General features: G+C 45.0%; 1 protein-coding gene across 1 annotated transcript in view; it reads left to right on the forward strand.

The window, feature by feature from the left end:
* LOC8050709 (von Willebrand factor D and EGF domain-containing protein) overlaps positions 1 to 18,206 on the forward strand; it is a 148,979-nt gene that overhangs the window by 65,735 nt on the left and 65,038 nt on the right. Inside the window, exons 15-16 of the mRNA XM_040220802.2 lie at positions 9,102 to 9,209; positions 9,394 to 9,508. Of these exons, the coding sequence (XP_040076736.1) occupies positions 9,102 to 9,209; positions 9,394 to 9,508 (223 nt within the window). The remainder of the gene's footprint in view (positions 1 to 9,101; positions 9,210 to 9,393; positions 9,509 to 18,206) is intronic.

Consider the following 18,206-nt stretch of genomic DNA (forward strand, 5'->3'; position numbering starts at 1 on the left):
GCGCAACCGAAATGCTCCCGAGAAATGTTCGATTTTGCTCGCCGGAGGCGCTGCCCACACTTGAGAGCTACAGCCCTATTCCAGAAAAGGGCTTCTGGCCGATGCCATCTTCAGAGTTCGTGCGCATTGCGCGTGCTTTGTATTGGCTTTGCTCGCATTTCGAAGCAACGCCTCCTGTATACTCAAAGCCTGTCGCACAGAGGAAAATACAATGGGGGCCGTCGTCCAAGAAGTTGCGCGCCGCCGCCGTTGCTTCAGGATGGTGGCTTCACCTTCGATGGGGCAGGATAGAGAGCCTAGATTGAAGAGAGGGTCCATCTCAAGCAATCGGGAGCGTTTGCTTCTGTGGCGATCTGTCCCAAATACATATGCGCTGCTTTTTCGTGTCTCGAGGAGGAAATTAGCTGGGAAGGCGGAGACGTTTGCAGACGATCAGCGCTTTATAGTCACCTGCTCGCAGCTCGTATTGGAAACGCGGTCCATAAACCACGTGTTCACGATCGAGCAGTTGGCCACTCTCTACAATACAGTGTAGGGGACGTTTCCTCTACATCGCGTCTTACTTTACAATATTTACAAGAGCTTAAATGCCGTGGTTAGAAAGCATCTTGAGTAGATGCGGGTGCCTCGTCCTTTTCTTCCTCTCCGGCTGGTCACTACAGTACTCCCCCACTATAGCCAAGATTTAGAAGTGACGAGCGTCTCTGTGTCTGAGATGTCCGGTGTGGTGAAGAGTCGTGATGTCTATCGCGACACAGTTTTGGGTATTGTCGGAACGGAAACTAGCTTGACGAGCTCCCTGGACTCGTGTTTCTGTTGACACGCAAAAGTCAGTGTCATGATGTGCGGGCTTCACTCGGTCTAACGAAACGACTTTGTCCCTACCGTTGACTAGCAGCGTCATAGACTTTCGATAGCGTCATAGGACTCGAAACGGTCCGTCGTACGGAGGCTGTGGTGGCTTCTTGACGCGGTAGCGTCTCAAAAGGGCGTGCGTGCACCGTAGAATATAACTCGAGATAGAGGTGTATCATGTGGAAGGCACCCTATACTCCGTTCACCCCTAAGCTGAGACTACGGTGGGAGCTACGTGCGCGCCGGACCAATCAGCTGCCTTTCTCTTATCACCTGACCGTGCTCTCTGCGCGTGGGTATGGGCAGGAGAGTGATGACGTGGCGAAAGAGAGGCGTATGACGGGTCCAACGAGAACGTATAGCTTCCACCGAAGTCTCAGCTTAGGGGTGAATAGAGGATAGTGTTGGTAGGTCCGAGGTCCTGCATGAGGACGCGCAGTCGCTGAACATAGTTTTCTGCACTTTCTAGCCCAGTGTCAGTTGATAGGTGGAGGAATACTCCTGGCAGACTGAGTGATGTGCCGTAAATCAACTCCTTGCGCTGCAGTGGATGTCGGATTTAAAGGCTGTTCAGATTCTCTGCATGACCAGAGGGAGGGCTTTTGTCCACGCTAGGCTGTTCGGCTGTGCCATGTTCGCTGCTTTGAGTTGGCGGTGAAAGTGTCCAACCATTCCGTTAGATATTGGATGATAAGCTGTTGTGTGCATGTGTCTAACTCCGAGGAAAGAGGAGATGCTCCGAAACAGCGACGATTCAAATTGCCGTCCCTGGTCGGTAGTAATAGTCTGCGGGACGACACTGACTCACCCACATTTCGATGAGTGTGCGGGCGACTGTTTGAGCTGGGAAGTCCACATTGGGGCAACCTCGGGCCACCGCGTGAAACGATGCACAGCTGTCAAGATATAGCCGTAGTCGTGAGAGGGAGGAAACGGTCCTACTACGTCAATATGGATCTGGCTGAAACGTGCGTCTGGTGGGACAAATGTCCCCAATGGTGTAATGGTATGCCGATGAATCTTCGAGCGCTGGCATTGCACGCAGGTCTTATCACAACCCCACACGTCAGCGTTGATACGTGGCCAGATGAACCTTGCCGCAAGTAGACGCTGAGTAGCTCTTATTCCAGGGTGGGATAAGCTGTGAAGTGAGTCGAAGACTGCCCGACTTAAATGGGTTGGGACGAAGGGGCGGGGTTGTTTTTTTAGCATATCACATGTGACCGTGATGTCGAAGTCGGACATCCGGATGTCCTCGAATGCAAGAGTTGCTGATCTTTCTTTGAGGCGTGCAAGTTCGGGATCAACGCGTTTGGCTGCTGCAAGCTCTGCGTGAGAAACCACAGGATGTTCGGAGGAACATTGGTTCACGCCAATCCCGGAGAGCGCGTCGGCCGCAGAGTTGTTGGTGCCCTTTACATAGCGGATGTCGGTCGTGAATTCAGAAATGTAGACCATGTGTCGCACCCCTTGTGAAAAATGCGACGTACTGTCGGAAATTAGCGCATAAGTTAATGGCTCGTGGTCAGACAGCACGTAAAAGTTTCGGCCCTCACCGAAGTATCGGAAGGGCTTGATTGCGGGGTAGATGGCCAAAAGCTTTCGTCCAAAGGTGGTGTATACATATACAGCGGCGTCGAAGGTATTTCGGAGGGGGGGGGGGGGGGCAACGGAAATGGGGGAGGGAGGAATTAAGCAGTTAGGTCAATAGTCAACTATAAAGACGAAACACACACAGACGCTTATTTAGAACTAATATATATATATATATATATGGCCTTCCGCTTTTGAGCTGTGGTGAAATTATTTTTCTCACATGTTGACGTCTTTAAACAGCGTGAAATAAGGAAGAGCTTAGTGGTGCCTAAAAACGGTTCGTCGTTAGGCACTCCTCGACCCGAACTCTCTCATGATGGAGTCTAGATCAAGGTTTGCTGCTCACATACTATATACGTCAGGCACGTAGCCAGGATTTTGTTTCGGGGGGTTATAAACAAAGTCATCGCGAACACGGCCTACACGCCGCACATAGTCAGTAAGTGGCAGCCGCCCCAGCCGCACCACTAAGATGTAGCCACTGTCTCCAACAGTGTCGCGCAGATCTGTGGCATCTCATAAAGTACTGTCCTGCCTTCGCACGGGGCCGAGACCGGATCAAAGACGTACAAGTGACCAAAAAACTACTTTGCTTCGGTTATTTACCGCCCCCCTGCGGGCGCTTTGTCCCCTTTTTTGAATTTTCTGGGCGCTCTTTTTGATTTCGGAAATGAAAACAAGCTGAACATTATATGAGGTGGCGATTTTTATGTGAACATGTTAAGCAATACTGTTTCAAAAAGGAAGTTGGAAAATTTAATACTTATAAATGGTTGTCGTACTGCAATAAACTCTCCGACCAGAGTTAATGTTACCTCAAAAACCTTGATTGATTTATAACAAATTACGAGGAAAGTCGTATCAGATCTAGAATAATTAATTATAACCTCAGTGATTATCTTCCAATTTTTATGTGTGTCAAAATGAATAACATAAAAAAGAAAGTTCCAATAACTTCTGCGCAAGTCTAGTGTGTTACGCCGGATGGTTTGGAGAGATTCGCGGAATCTGTGGCAAATACAAATTAGGATATCTTTTCAAAGAGCGATCCCGATGAGGCGTGAAATTTTTTGCTTGAGCGGTTTAAAAACCTTTATCAGAGCAATTTTCCTTACAAACTAATTAAAGTGAAGAAACGCATTCGGAAGCCATGGATAACTGTAGATCTACTTGAAAATATAAATGTTAAAAATACGCTATATAGAAAGTTCACCAAAACTAGAGATCCCAATGACCTTCGGACTTTTAAATCGTACCGTAATCAACTGACAAACGCCCTTAGAAAAGCAAGGGAGCGTTTTCATCATGAATCCTTTAGAAACTCTGTAGGCCGTTCTGACCTTATGTGGAAGAACTTAAATTCAGTTATAGAAGGAAAAACGTCCCATCGTGTAGAATTCATTATTTCTGCAGGGGAGAAATTAACTGGCTTGTCGTTGGCAAACGCATTTAATGACAGGCTTGTTGATTTGTCTCACATCAACTGTAGAGATGCCGCATGTGATAATATAACCTTTAAAACTAGGAATTTTGTTTTTCTATTGCCAGTTACTGATACAGAGGTGTCTACTGTCTTTATGGAATTAAAAAAAAAATAGCCATAGCTGTGATGCCGATGGTATGCGAATTCGGCCGGTGAAATATGTTTTACCACTGACCACTCCCTTCCTTACTTACATTTTTAATTTATGTTTTTCAACTGGAGTGTTTCCGCAGCTAATGCAAATATCTAGAGTCTCTGTGCTTTATAAAAAGGGAGACAATAACGACATAAAAAATTATAGACCTATCTCTATCTTGCCGGTTTTCTCTAAGGGCTTAGAAAACCTTATTCACATTCGTCTGTCAATTTTTTTTAATAAGTATCGTGTAATTACTAATAATAAATTTGAGTTCATGAAGCATCGTTCGACAAATGTAGCATTACTAGAACAAAAAAAATATTTGAGAGAGTTTTGAGGCAAACCAGATAGCTTTAGCCGTATTTATTGATTTTACAAAAGCCTTCGATTATATAAACCATAATTTATTGCTAAAAGAACTTTATCTTTATGGAATTCGGGGTCAAGCACTTACGTTGCTTCAGTCATATTTGAGTAATCGTAAGCAGTTTGTCTATTTAAATGGCTTTCCATCTAATACAAAGTCTGTTTTTTCCGGTGTACCACAGGGGAGTACTTTGGCACCTTTGCTATTCAACATTTAAATTAACGATATTGTTAACACAGATTCTCTTGCTAAATTTGTTATACATGCAGACGATACAACCCTTTTATTTTCGGCTTAGACTAGTGATGAACTTATCAACTGCGCAACTGATAGTTTAAGAGGGTTGCAAAATTGGACATCCGACAGCGGACTCAATCTTAGTAAGTAGTAAAACCAAAACAATTTTCTTTCGAACCAAAAATAAAAGCGTTTTTATAACTAAATGTCTCTTAATAAATTCAAATGTTATAGAGATAGTGGAGAATTTCAAAAGTCTTGGCGTCATTTTTAAATTTTAACCAATATTTGTCTTGGGACGGCCATGTAAGATATATATACTTCCTAGATTGTCCAGGGTCATTGGATTGGTCTCACGAAACCATTTTATTTTACCAAACAATGTTAAACTACTTATATATCAAACTCTATTTACATCCCACTTAAAGTACTGCCACCTGGTATGGGGTACAACTACCAGTTCAAATCTACAAAAAATACATCTATTACAAACAAAAAAAATGTGTCCGCTTCATTGCTAATGTTTCTTATATTTCAAGCACCGAGGGTTTGTTTGAAAAATATATTTTGTTGAGCGTTTTCGATATGTATACGTATACACTTATGGTCCGCTCAAAGGTAGGAAAAAAAAAAGAAACGTGGATATACTGGCCAAACTTTTTAAACTAAGGGAACATGTTATCTCCTATCCAACTCGCTCGGCGGGACGTTGGGCTGTGCCTCTTTGCCATAACAACTATTCCATGCAGGCCCTAAAGTATATGCTACCTACTTTACTAAATTTCCTCTTAAACAAAAACGTTGATACAATGTCTGTCACAATGCAAGATTTATTTTCTAATTTTAATTGAATATATTAGTTTTCTGCGATAGGTTGTAAACCATTTTGGTATACAATGTTGATATTTTTGCAGTTGTTTTGTATTTTAATCTGTCATGGGGAACTGTAAGGGAGCAGGGGCTCCGTCAAGCTGTTAAACAACCTTTTCCCTCTGATTCCTCCATTCCTGTATCGAATGGGAAATAAAATTTATTATTAATATTGTCTAATCAAACACTAAATACAAAATACAAAAAGATTGGTGGCCGAGTGGGCTAGCGCATATCAGCTCGGAGCACGTGGAGCGAAAGCTCGTGTTGCAGAACCCACGATCTTGGGTTCAATCCCCACCCCTGTCCGCTTCGATCTGGATGAGCATCGTGTCGGCGTGAGGTCGTGTATCACTACTGCGTGATGCGCGTTAAAGACCCCCAGGCTAGCGGTTGCACTGCACTGGCTAAATTTATCATCAACAGCTGGGAAACTCGTCAGCCGTTGAGGCAGACCTTGTTCTAGGCTGTATAAACATACACACAACCCGATTTGTTTTTATAGACTCTTAAATCAGCTTTCTATACCCTCGCATAGGGTGCCTACATGTCTGTCTGATTCAAAAGCGCGCGTGTGTATGAAGGCACTCTACCCTCGCAACGTAGGCAGTGCCATCTCGCGGCGCACACGGGCGTTAGAAGAGGAGGAGCATGGCCTCCGAGATCCCGAAGCGCGCGCCTTCGGGATCTCGGAGGCCATGGGAGGAGGGATGAGTGAACACGATGGCCTCGGGGAGCACACCGACACACCCGAAGCTACGAACAAACGTGTGAGGCTGTGGAGGTCGCATGCTGGGCTCTGATTTTGTAAACATTGGAAAGGCGTATAGACTAGTGATGGACCGAATCTGCCGACCTTCAGATACGGTAAAGTTCGGCACGTGCCGAACTTTTGAAGCAAAATTTGGCAGAGTTTAGGCGAAAATTCGGCAAACGTTTGCACACACGCGAGAACGCGACGGGGCCAGGGATTACAAATGGACGCCATGCGGTCGTGCGGTTACATCGTACAGTGTAGTACAACCCGCGCTTACAGCGAGGTGCGTTGTAGGCGACACGGTAAAGGTGCGTTGGTGAGCCTTTGCGAGTGTAGTTCTCTTGAATATTCTCTGACTGAAGAACAGAAGATCGATCTGGAATTAACGCAGTTCACTGCGCTAGTGACAAATGATGCGGTACATTCTCGATAAAGTGATTTTAATTTGACATTTCCAGTGATATGCAGCGATGTAGTTGAAGCAGTGACTGATAAGTACTTTAAAACACTCCTCGCAATTATAACAATCCTGTTTTCGCATCACAAGTAGTTAGCGCCAAAACAAAATAATATTGCTTTTCAATTAGCATTATTTGGCGGTTTTTATGTATCTGCATAAAACTAAACACAGAACTGCTATCATGCTCGACGTTGCGCATCTGCCATTCCTAAACGGCTGTTCATACTCCGACGACGAGCGCAGTGCACGCAGCGTAGCGCAGAACGCGCGCCTTTTATTGGCTGGTGACCAGGAACTCGATATCTGCGACCAATCAGTATCAGTGTGCGCTGCGCTACACCGCGCCCGTCGACTTTGCGTTAAAGTATAAACATACCTTAACTCTTCCCATCTTCCTAAACGTCCGTGTGCGTCCTAACATCAGAAACCGACATTTTAAATGTTAAAAACGAGACGTTGTCTATATGGGACACACATATTCATGTAAAGCTGACGTCAAGTGACTCAAATCGAAAAACATGCATATTTACAATAATATTGTGATCTCTTCTGGTGAAGGCTCAGCAACTGTTGCATTCGTTTTCGCGCACGAATCAGCGACTCCCAGAAAAAGTAAGGACGCAGTGTTTGTGCCTTTATTTTAACCATAGACTCGTTCGATTTACCTGCACCTCCTGCACCGGTGCAGAAAAGTGTACGGCTGTGTACTTCCGGTATGCGTATTGAAATGCGACCGGAAGTACGCCACCCTTCACTTTTCTGCACCGGTGAAGGAGGTGCAGGTAAATCGAACGAGCCTAATGTACACACACTTGCAGGCAACGTTACTAAAACCACTCAGTTGGGAAACTGCCTTAGAAACTGCCTTGAAAAAGTGACACCGATCCGTACTCGAGAACCGAGCTAATGACGATCACAACGCCGCCATTTCTTCCGCAGCGGCCACACGAGGAACTGCACGGGACTTCTATTTTGGCTTTAATCGGCCATTTTGGCGCCGAAACAGATACAGTGGAAGGGGTTTCAGGGGTGCCTCCCCTGTTTCCCCAGCGGACGCGCCGCGAATTTCTACCGAAGTTAAGGTGCACCTAGTTCGGGGCGCGCTACCTGAAATCACCGCTGAGGCATGGTTTTATAAAAAACAATATTAATTGTGCTGCAAATCCTTGCAAACTAAAGCTCTTAGAAAACATCACGCGCCCTTCATTTTGTATTGAACTCCAATAAAGGTTACTACAAAAACAGTTTTTTTTTCGTTGGTTTTTACGCAAAAACATGCTTTCTAAAAGCTGAAGGTGACCACAGTACAGACAAATGATAAAGATTGGCGCTGTTGTCGTATTTAGCTCGGTCTCGGTGGACGGCAGCGGCCCAGGTTTTAACGGTGAGTTTCCCAACTGAGTGTTCTAGTAACGTTGCTTGCAGGCTTGCGCTGATGAGGCCTCAAGACCGAAACTCTCGCATTGTGATTGGTGACTTCGACTGCTACTTCCCAACCTTGTTGGGAAGTAGCAGTCGCCACTTCTGCAAAAAGTCACTGTAAAATTGCCAGAAAACACGCAAAAACGACACCGATACAATTATCTCGTATAATATCACCTTATTCAGTAATAACTCTGTCAATATGCATTACATGTTGCAATAAGCCCTGAAAAAAAAAACACATAAAACCTTTTTTTTGCCAGGAAAAAACTAAATATCAATTTTAAGTCGGGTCACAATGCATTTTTGTCGAATCTTTAGAAACGTTGGGCAAAAGTTCGGCTTCGCCGAATCCCAAGATTTGGTGCCGAATTTTCGATTCGACAAATGTTCGGCAGATCACTATACTTCGTTTCACCTTATGTTGTACCGCAGCGAAGGCTAGAAGCGCGAGCTCATAGCGTTGGCAGCCGCTCTTAAGTCACGAGAGCTTGTGCCACCGAGATGTGCCCCAGAGCAAGGAGCTCGCGCTTGTAGCCTTTCCCGCGCTACATCGTAAGGTGAAACAGAGTATAGTATAGACCATTCGAGAAGCGGGAGTCTGGCACGTGTCATTTTCAAGGTTCGTTCGTATATCGCGTGCTTTGCTCGCTTTCCGAAGCGAAGAACATGCGCATTCTCAGCTTTGAAGGTCGCGCGATGAACTCTAAACAATAAAACAGTTCATATTGCAAGTAAAAAGAAAAAAAAGAAGATGCGAAAAAACGAAAAAGAGGCTGGCTCGAGCACAGTGCACGAGGCGCGAGGCGGGCTTGCGTCCAGCGGTTAATTTGTTTCCGAACCCTGCCCGCCTGGCGGTGTGGCCACGAACGCAGCCCGCTTCCGTGGAGCGTTCTAACGCATCGCTCGTTACAGGTGAGCAACGACAAAGTGCACTTCAGCAACTCAGTGAGGATCACCGTGTTCGACTCTTCGTGCGAGCTGTGCAGTGTCGCCGACGATCGGCCCAACTGCACTATCCAGGTGAGGGGCCTGGCGATGGCCATGCCGTCTCCCTCTGTCATGGCCGCAGGTTCTGGAACGTTCGCGTATCGCGAAGGCTCGCACGCTTGAGATTGCGCGTCTCGAATTTCCGTTCTCGATTGACCGCGATCCTCCGACCAGGTTCTTGGCGTCACCTTCTAACGGGACCCTTTGCTTTGAACAGGAGCGCCGCTGCCTCATCGACGGGGAGTGCTTCGTGGAGGCCGAGACCCACCCGTCGGATTTCTGCTTGGCCTGCGTCGTCGGCCGCTCAACGCAGCACTGGTCGCCTAATCCAGGCAAAGCACGAAGTTTAGCCCATTACTTACGGCGCTGAGTCCTGTTCGATGTCTCAATCGTGTCGGCCTCGGCAAGGCATTGGTATATAGGCCCGTCGCTCTCGAGCAGGGGGCGCGAGCGCGTCCGGAAGACGCGACCATATAATACTGGCTGCACCATCCATGCGATACAACCATAATTGCGGCGCTGTAACGTCCGATTATGCACGAGTAACGTTCGAATACAAGCGTCTGCCAGCACTTGTACATGCGCGATAACAGAGCGTCTAAAAAAACTAAGATGCAAAAAAATAATTGTGAAGCTTGTTGACTCATCGTCTCATCAAACATTCCTTTTAGCTTGAGTATCAGAATAGACCTTTCCGGAAATATGTGGTACCCCCAGTGGTTGCTTTACGCATTGTTACGTTCAGATGTACGACACGTGAAATTATCCAAGAAGCGAGGACGAAGTTGACGTCGGTTTGAGCAGTTGGTGATTTCAGAACACAGAGAAGGCTGAATGAAGGCAAAATAGAGTATATGATGGCCTTTTGCGTTCGCTTGAATATTTCAGTGTGCTCTGAGCTCGTAACTATAAGAAAGAGTGAATCGTGCCGCTACCAGAATGTACGAGGCGTTTCAGCAGGCGCCCGAGCGTACATCCGAACAGCCCCACAATTCACTTCGTTGCAAGGTCTCCAGGGCCCGTTTGCTCGAAGCTGGTTAACTAACCGCGGTTAACCGGATTTCCCTACGAGGGGGAATTTTGGGTCACGTGACCAGTAGAGTAAGGACGGCGGGGAAACATGGCGGTGCCCCGGTGAGTGAGCGCCGCTCGCTTTCGAACTAATACGTCGTAGTAGCTGCAGTAGCGGGCGCGTTAGTCAGCAATGAATGGTGCAGGAGGTTTTCGCGTTACCTCACTTAAAACGCAAAACATGAGCAATGACCTCGCCGCATTTTTTAGATAGACTTTCGACTCTGGCCATTCCTAAGCCTAAATGAACGCGATAATTGTCGGCATGGCAACGTCTTTGGAAAGTGCATTGCCTTGACTCAATCGGCCGGGTATTGATAGCACACAAAAGCAGAGAGCGTTCCCATAGACCTTTGCTTAAATTTCAAAAACACCGAGGTGCATGCTACGAGTGGAGTTACACGCTCTGCACCTGCTGGCGTCTGCAGTAATAACTGTTCTGAAGGTAAAGGCCTAAAACAAATTTTGCCGTGCAGGCGCGTTCGTCAAAGATTTATTATGATTATTTACTTCAAATCTTTTATAAGTGGAAGGCCAGCGCGCGCGGATTGTGGAATTACACTTCCAGCGTTCTTCTCTATGTTCGGATAATTTACTAATAGGTAAATTTTCTGTGGAGCCGAATTACCAGTTTTTTCAATTTATGATGGTGTTATATACAGTTCTTACATGCCGGCCAACCATGCTGCCGGTGTACCGCCCGCCTTTCACTGCTCACTTCTTCCTCACCGTTCTTAGGGCTCAACTTCGTCGTCCTCTTTCGTACTCGGAAGGAAATTTCAACGCGGCTTTTCTTCACTTAATACAGCCAAATGTTTAGAAAATTTCCAAACAAGGGTTAATTTAGTTTTACCTTGCCGATTATTTGTACCACGAGCAATAAAAATTGTTTCTTAAGCTCAAATGTATGCCGCGCTGCGTCGCGAAAACCAGGCAGCGCGCATTTTTGGGTCCCCCCATTTCGGGAACCTTTCCATGGAGCCACTTATATTATATTCGCTACAGCCAGTAGGTGACACGAGCTAACACCCCATAATAAAACACGGAGCTATCGCACATCCAGCTCTCGTCAAACTTGGCTAGGTACTTGTAGGTACCTAGTAGGGAAGGGCGGTTAACTTTTAACTGCACGAGCGCGCGTGCTTGACAGGGACACAGAAAGCTCGATGCTCGCTCTTGTAGCCTCTGCAACGCTGGCACTTATAATAAAACGAAGTAAAAAAAAAAATCCGGTAGTGGGGAAGCGTAATGACGCATGTTCGAAACGGGACCTACAAATATTAATTTTTGCCCGCCTGCAGCGCTGCTCAAAACTTGCGATCTACAGGCCTATGTGTGTGCTACGTGTCAGTGACGCTTCCTGAGCCACAATCTCTGGGTCGCTCGCGATCAACGAAACTATATAGAATGATTGGTCCAGGATACTTCAATTGTTTTTTGTTTATGCTGATGCCACTCTGTTAGCACCCAATAGCGAGGGCATGCTATCATGGGGAAAGTAGAAAAAAGTCAGGGCACTTACCCAACTCGTAAGCTGAAACACTGCGACAGCTGACGTGTCATTTCTGAGCAGGTGAACTGAATGAACAGTAGAAGTGGGAGTGCGCACCGCAGAGTCCGCATAGAAGGAACTCATCCTGTCTGCACTTGAGGAAAGAAAATTGGTTTTGGGTATCTTCGTGGATTTCACCAAAGCATTCGATTATGTAAAATATATACTGCAGGTTAAAAATTTTCAACGCTATGGTTTCCGTGCGAAGGCTGCATCCTTGATCGCGACTTCGCTACACCATCGTACCCATGTAGTTCGTGTCGATGACAATTTCTCCGATCCACTTCCTTTATCTTGCGGGGTACCACAGAACAGTATTTTGGGTCCGTTCCTTTTCAATATGTACATAGAGGACGTTGATTCAGTTGTACCAAACTTTAAATTTATTATTTACGCCGACGATACCAGCATATTTATAACTGGAAAATAATGCAGTGAAATAGTCGACGAAGCAAACATAACGTTACAAAATTAGAAAGCGGAAATGCCAAAACAACCTAAAAATAAACAGAAACAAAACACAGTTCGTCTTATTTTGTAGCAGAAACAAAAATGTTGTACTAAATCAGCCAATATTACTAAATTTGACTCCTATTGCACTATATCAAGTTAAGATACTTGGAGTTGTTTTCCAGAAACCTTTGTCGTGGGATGCACATAATGATCCTCCGGTCGCAAGACTGTCTCAAAGAGTTGGACTTGTCTGTCGTAATCGACATATACTCCTACGAAATGTTATGATTTTTATTTATAACAGTTTGTTCTCATCCAGGCTTCACTACTATAATTTAGTTTTGGCATCCACAACACTAGAACATATACATAAAATTCAAGTTCCGCAAAAACGGTCCTGAAGAGGTGTAGAAAATGTTCCTTCTTCCTTTCACACACATGAATTGTTAGTAAAATATAATGTATTACCAATCCCAAAAATGTACGACTATCGGCATTGTAGGGCAATTAGAAAACAGGTCAAGAGAAAGTCACCTTTTTTAAAAGAACTAGACTAACTTACAATATACTACTACTACTACTACTACTACTGTAATACTACTAAAGCCTGTGTAATATTACTAAATTTTGAGCGCTGCTGTGCATATGGAATTTCTTATTTTCGGTTTTAATGCGAGAGCATTAAATGGCTCATGGAGCGATCCGGCGTTATCGTTGTCTGTTGCAGCGATAAGCGGAACCTGTTATGAATGAAGGGCTAGATTTTAATTTTCTATTCGAATTCTTCCTGTGAACAAAACCGTCATTTTTATTATCTAGCAGATCGAATGTTGTCGTCTTTCTTTTCCTCTACACACAAATATAAAAGCCGATAGGCGCGCAGAAATGCTATCAAAACCAAAAGTGCTAGCAAGTATGCTTATAATCATGTAGAACCTTTATTAGCATAGTTAGGGGAACATGTAATACACATGTTGTATAGAGTATGTATTTTATAATTCTCTCTAAACAGTTATATATTGCAATGTGCACCTTTATTTTTTAACTAGAGGTTGTATTCGTTTTCCTTCTCCCCGAATCCTCTTGTATCCATAGCACTTTTTAGACATTTCATTAAACCAATTTTTTAGGTTGCTGTTCTCCTTGACTTGTAATGCGCACAAGAACTCGCTTCAAGAAGGTGTGTTGTAAACTATATGCGATAATGCTCGTGCCACGCACACCGTTGTACATAACTCTGGAGTTCTTAATATTTCTAGCTATGTTCTAATCATAGCGATGTCAGGAGCTCCAGAGTCCTGATATCGTTGTAATCTGGCGGCGAAATTTCTTTTAGAACCACAAAGTATGATGCGTTACAATAAACTCCGCCGCCATATTTACGAAAACAATTATGGAGAAAGGAAACCCTTTTTCTGCCTCCCCAAAAGGGGAAACCACTGGAGGTGTGCTTCTATAGCAACCTACAGTTGCTCAGAAATTAATGTTTTAAAATCTATAAATATTCCAATCGAAAGTGCTTGGCAACTGCTCTTTTGCAGCAATTTACCAGAAGGGAACCACTGGTACACAAGGCTTCTTTTGTGGGACTGAACCGCACTGATCAAGTGGAAATAAAGATTACCAAGCAGTCGAAAAGGAATATTGTAGTAGCCAGGATTCGAGCTCTGGGTTTCCTCATAACCGTGGAGGTCTGCTAACCACTACACCACTCCAATATTTTTTTTTTCTACGCTGCATCATATCATTTTGTCATTCGGCATTTTTTATCTGTCTTACAAATGCTCCAAAAAGCAGAATGCATCCAATCAGAGGTATTCTAGAGCAGCGGATCCAAAACTTCTGGCCGTCGCGGACCCCCCTCACCGACTCAGAGGCCCTTCAGGAACTTCCACTGAGTACAATATTGATAACGAGAAAGCACACATAAAAAAAACACGCTAAATAAGCAAGAGCCAGAAAAGGGTACTATGTTTGCATCTGCCTGGAATACGTCATAGGTTATTGATATGAACCGGCACTCGCAGTACACGATCTGTGTGAAAAATAGTGTTGCATGGTGTGAACCAAGCTGCTGACGTCAGGCTCACTGGAAGAAAATCGAAGTCGTAAGTCTGACTCAACATCATCCTGTTTCGTGACTTTGATTTGATGTGAACCAATGCAGAAAACGTAGCTTCACATAGGAAGGTCGCAAATCGCAGCAAGAGTCCTAATGACTTCTCGCACATGTGAGGGTATTACGAAAGCACTCGCTCTTACGAATTGGTAAGGGGGCGTTGCGAGGACACTTTTTTCAAAGATGTGTTGCAGGAAAGCTCAAACGGCGCGTCGTCTTCCAACGGCCTTTTCTTTAAATTAATTAGCTATCCAGCCTGTGTTAAGGCAAAAGTATTCTCTCATTCGTGCTCTCGGGGAGCTGGGTTCCTCTTGAATTGTGGTCTTCAACGTTCTTGGCAGCTCCACTTCGTAGGACTCGTCAAAACTATTCAGCTGGGGAAAGAAGTTTAAAACCTTGCTCTCCATCCGGCTGCTCCAAACATCGAGCTTCTCGATAATCGAATCGATCTTGTCATGCACACTGAAGATTGTGGTTGCTTTTCCCGTAAAAAGACAGGTCGAGTTGGCCATTTCAAAGGCCTCGAGTACGCGCGGACCCCACTTAACGCTCTCGAGGACCCTTGGGTTTCTGCGGACCACACTTTGAGAACTGCCGTTCAAGATGCACATGACGCCGCGTGGAACGCGCGCAATACGCTATTCTTTTGGCACGTGGTACATGCTCCTTGTGTTCTAGAGATAATCTTACTATGTTGAATATACCTGAGACTGGGGTAGAAAAACATAAAAGTCGAAGAAACAGAACGGGACAGGACGACGTCTGAGACGTCGTCCTGTCCCGTTCTGTTTCTTCGACTTTTATGTTTTTCTACCCCAGTCTCAGGTATATTCAACATGGTTAACATCCACCAGCTCGCCTGCACCCTTACTATTGTATTGTATAATCTTACTGTCGGCCCTACCACGTGTACATTCATTCTCTTTTGTTCATTTCCAACTTTCTTAGAAATCAACGCCTCGGCGCATGCACTAAAATGGTAATTTCAACTGAACAACAACAAACATCGCAATATTCCCCGGGAATCTTTTCGATGACAGCCATAAAATATCAATACGCAGTAATTGAACATTTGGACGCGTATAGTTTTTATTCCATGGCTGTACAATTCTTTTTTGCATTGAATCCTATGGCCTATAGGCCACATTCACAAAATGATCAAATTTTGCTTTTCTTGACAAAAGAAAGCAATGCCCCCGAGAAATGTAATTGCATGGGTATGAAAGAAAGCACATAAATTAGAATTTCGATTATTTTTTGAAAACCTTTTATTCCACGGATTATCTCAGAAAGTTGACCATGATGGTTGTCATTGCTACTTGTTCTTGTCGAGAAAAACAAAGGCGATGGTGCAAAATGTGTGTTGCAGATGGATACGCGCTCAGTAACAAGGCCATCATAATGGCCGCGGATGTGAAGTTTGTACAGGTCTTGTATACTCGGTTTTACATTCAGTGCACAACTAGTACTAGACTGTCAAAGCTGTCAAATAGAGCATGCAGCTTCATCTTGCGGTTCATTATCATCTGCTTTCGAGCAAATGAGACATTAGGTGAAGTCGCGCATTCGCGTGACTTAATGTACAACACTGCATGAGCAGTGTTGTACATTAAGTTTGAAACGGAGTTTATTCCTACTTGAGTGACAAATAATAGCCCATGCTATCCTACTTCAAGCACATGCAGCACGCAAGTGCTTGTGATTTGTGCTTGAGGTCAGTGCATATGGGCAGCATTTTATCACAAGTTCAGAGGCCACGGCGCGCATGGTCGGTGCTGCTTCCCTCCTATACGATGACGATGAGTGCGTTGAAACGATTAAGACGACATCGGTAATTATATGCCTGTCGTTCACTTATTCTTTTTATCTCAATTTTCATCATCGTATGAGAGCAAGCCCGCTCCGTCCACGCGCGACGTGGACCACAGCGCCGGTTTTCTAGTAGCAGCGTCTCAGCTAAGATAGGGTGAAAGGAAACACTGCCAAAGCTGTGCGGAGTGGCGTCTCAAGTCGAGTCTCAAGCGCTCGCGCGCCCCGGGCTTGGCAGACTCTCTTTCCCCCAGTCTCAGCTAAGACGCTCTTTCTAGCAAGCCGGCCCTGGACTTTTGGAAAAGGCTGTAGATACCAACCTCTGGTATCAAAAGCCTTTGCCATATTGATTTACACTTCTTTTTTTTTTTTTTACGATATCGACTACTTTGAGGTCGCTAGATATGTCCACCTTTCCTACATACTCCCTCTGAAGCCCTGCGGCAGCGGTAACGTCTTGAGTTCTAACCGTCACCACCCTTTGGAGCATAAGCGCGGTGTTGTAAATATCTTAATGAACCGATCTTAGCACATCACTTCAAACACGGAATTACGCACATCTGAAAATGCGCTTGTTGTTGAATATCTTTTCAACCCGGTTACCCACGAAGATTCATTGAAAACACCGGAAACAGATGCACCGAGGCAGGAGTGAAAAAACAAATAACTGCAGAGATGGTGTTGTGGCCATTCCATACGGAAAAGGTGTCTTGGAAACAATTTGCCGCGCCCTCCTCCCTCTAGGCGTGCAAACAACTTTCGAGCTCCACCTCAAACTGCGTGACCTTATTTTGAAACCAAGGGACCCAGTCCTCAAGTGTCCCATTGGTATATGAAGCGGACTGCCAGGATTGTGACTCATCCTCCTCACCATGGGGGAGGTGGAAACAGGCAACGGTGGGCAGGGCAGAGGGGGGGGGGGGGGGGAGGGAAGGAAGCGAGGGAACAGTAGAAAGCGCGAACTGGTCGTCGGTCTTTAAAGACAACAAGAGGGACGTGGAAAAGGCCACACATGCCACGAGGTCAAAAACTGAACTAGTGGATCACTGCTGGAAAACAGGTCACAGCTTTGATTTTCTGAGCGCAGTCACCTTGGCGTGAGAACGATGGTGAAGCCCACAAAAGTTTCTGGAGTCCTAATGCATTCGTAGTGAAGCATCCACCTGCAATGCAAACCGGGGCCCCTTTCCCGAAGTGTACGTGGATGTCCTTAAGTAGCCTTCTGGTCTCTGTACTTCTTTCATTCGTGTCCCTTAACACGTACTGAGGATTCCTCCCGCATGGGAGACGAAATGTCTGATTAAATTGTTATTATAGTTAGGTCAAATCGGTGTAGTTTGCTTTATCAAATCTAGAAACTTAAATTTTGTAGAAGCATGTCTTCGAAAAAAGGTTTTATTGCGACTTACATTTGCAGAGATATGTGTCACATTCCCCCCTGCCCTAGGATATTAAATATAAATTGGCCATTTATTTGCAATTAGAACAAATTGCAATCAGAACTGCAGGGGCTTATACGTAAATGGCATTGCTAGCTTATACGTAAACGACATTGTTAAAGTTAACAACAAAGCAAAATTTGTTAACTGCGCGGATGATACTAGAATATTTTTCTCTTCCGAAACAGGTGATGACTTAATAGATGTGACTAACCGCACTTTATCAAAGATAACATCCTGGAGCGATAGTAACTTTTTAAAGGTAAACACTAGTAAAACAAAAGCAGTCATTTTTCGTCCAAAAAACAAGTCTGTGGTTTTATCTGGATCACTGAGTTGGACAACTCTATCCGGCAACACGGGGAAGTCGTGTTGCCGGCGACCCTGTCACATCAAGGCAACAACAACTGTCGGGCAACATGTTGCTGCCGCCCGGCAACCGCGTTGCCCGGTTTGTTGTCCGACAACCCTGTCACACCGCGCTGACGGCGAGGACAACACGGGGAATACTCCGCCATCTTGATTGTTTACCTTCGTTCGTGTGCGGCGCGGAATCGCTGGTAATGTGACTCTACAAAGTGCTAGTG

This window comes from Ixodes scapularis, unplaced genomic scaffold (genome assembly GCF_016920785.2).
Source record: "Ixodes scapularis isolate PalLabHiFi unplaced genomic scaffold, ASM1692078v2 PGA_scaffold9__187_contigs__length_104089568, whole genome shotgun sequence".
Classification (NCBI taxonomy): domain Eukaryota; kingdom Metazoa; phylum Arthropoda; class Arachnida; order Ixodida; family Ixodidae; genus Ixodes; species Ixodes scapularis.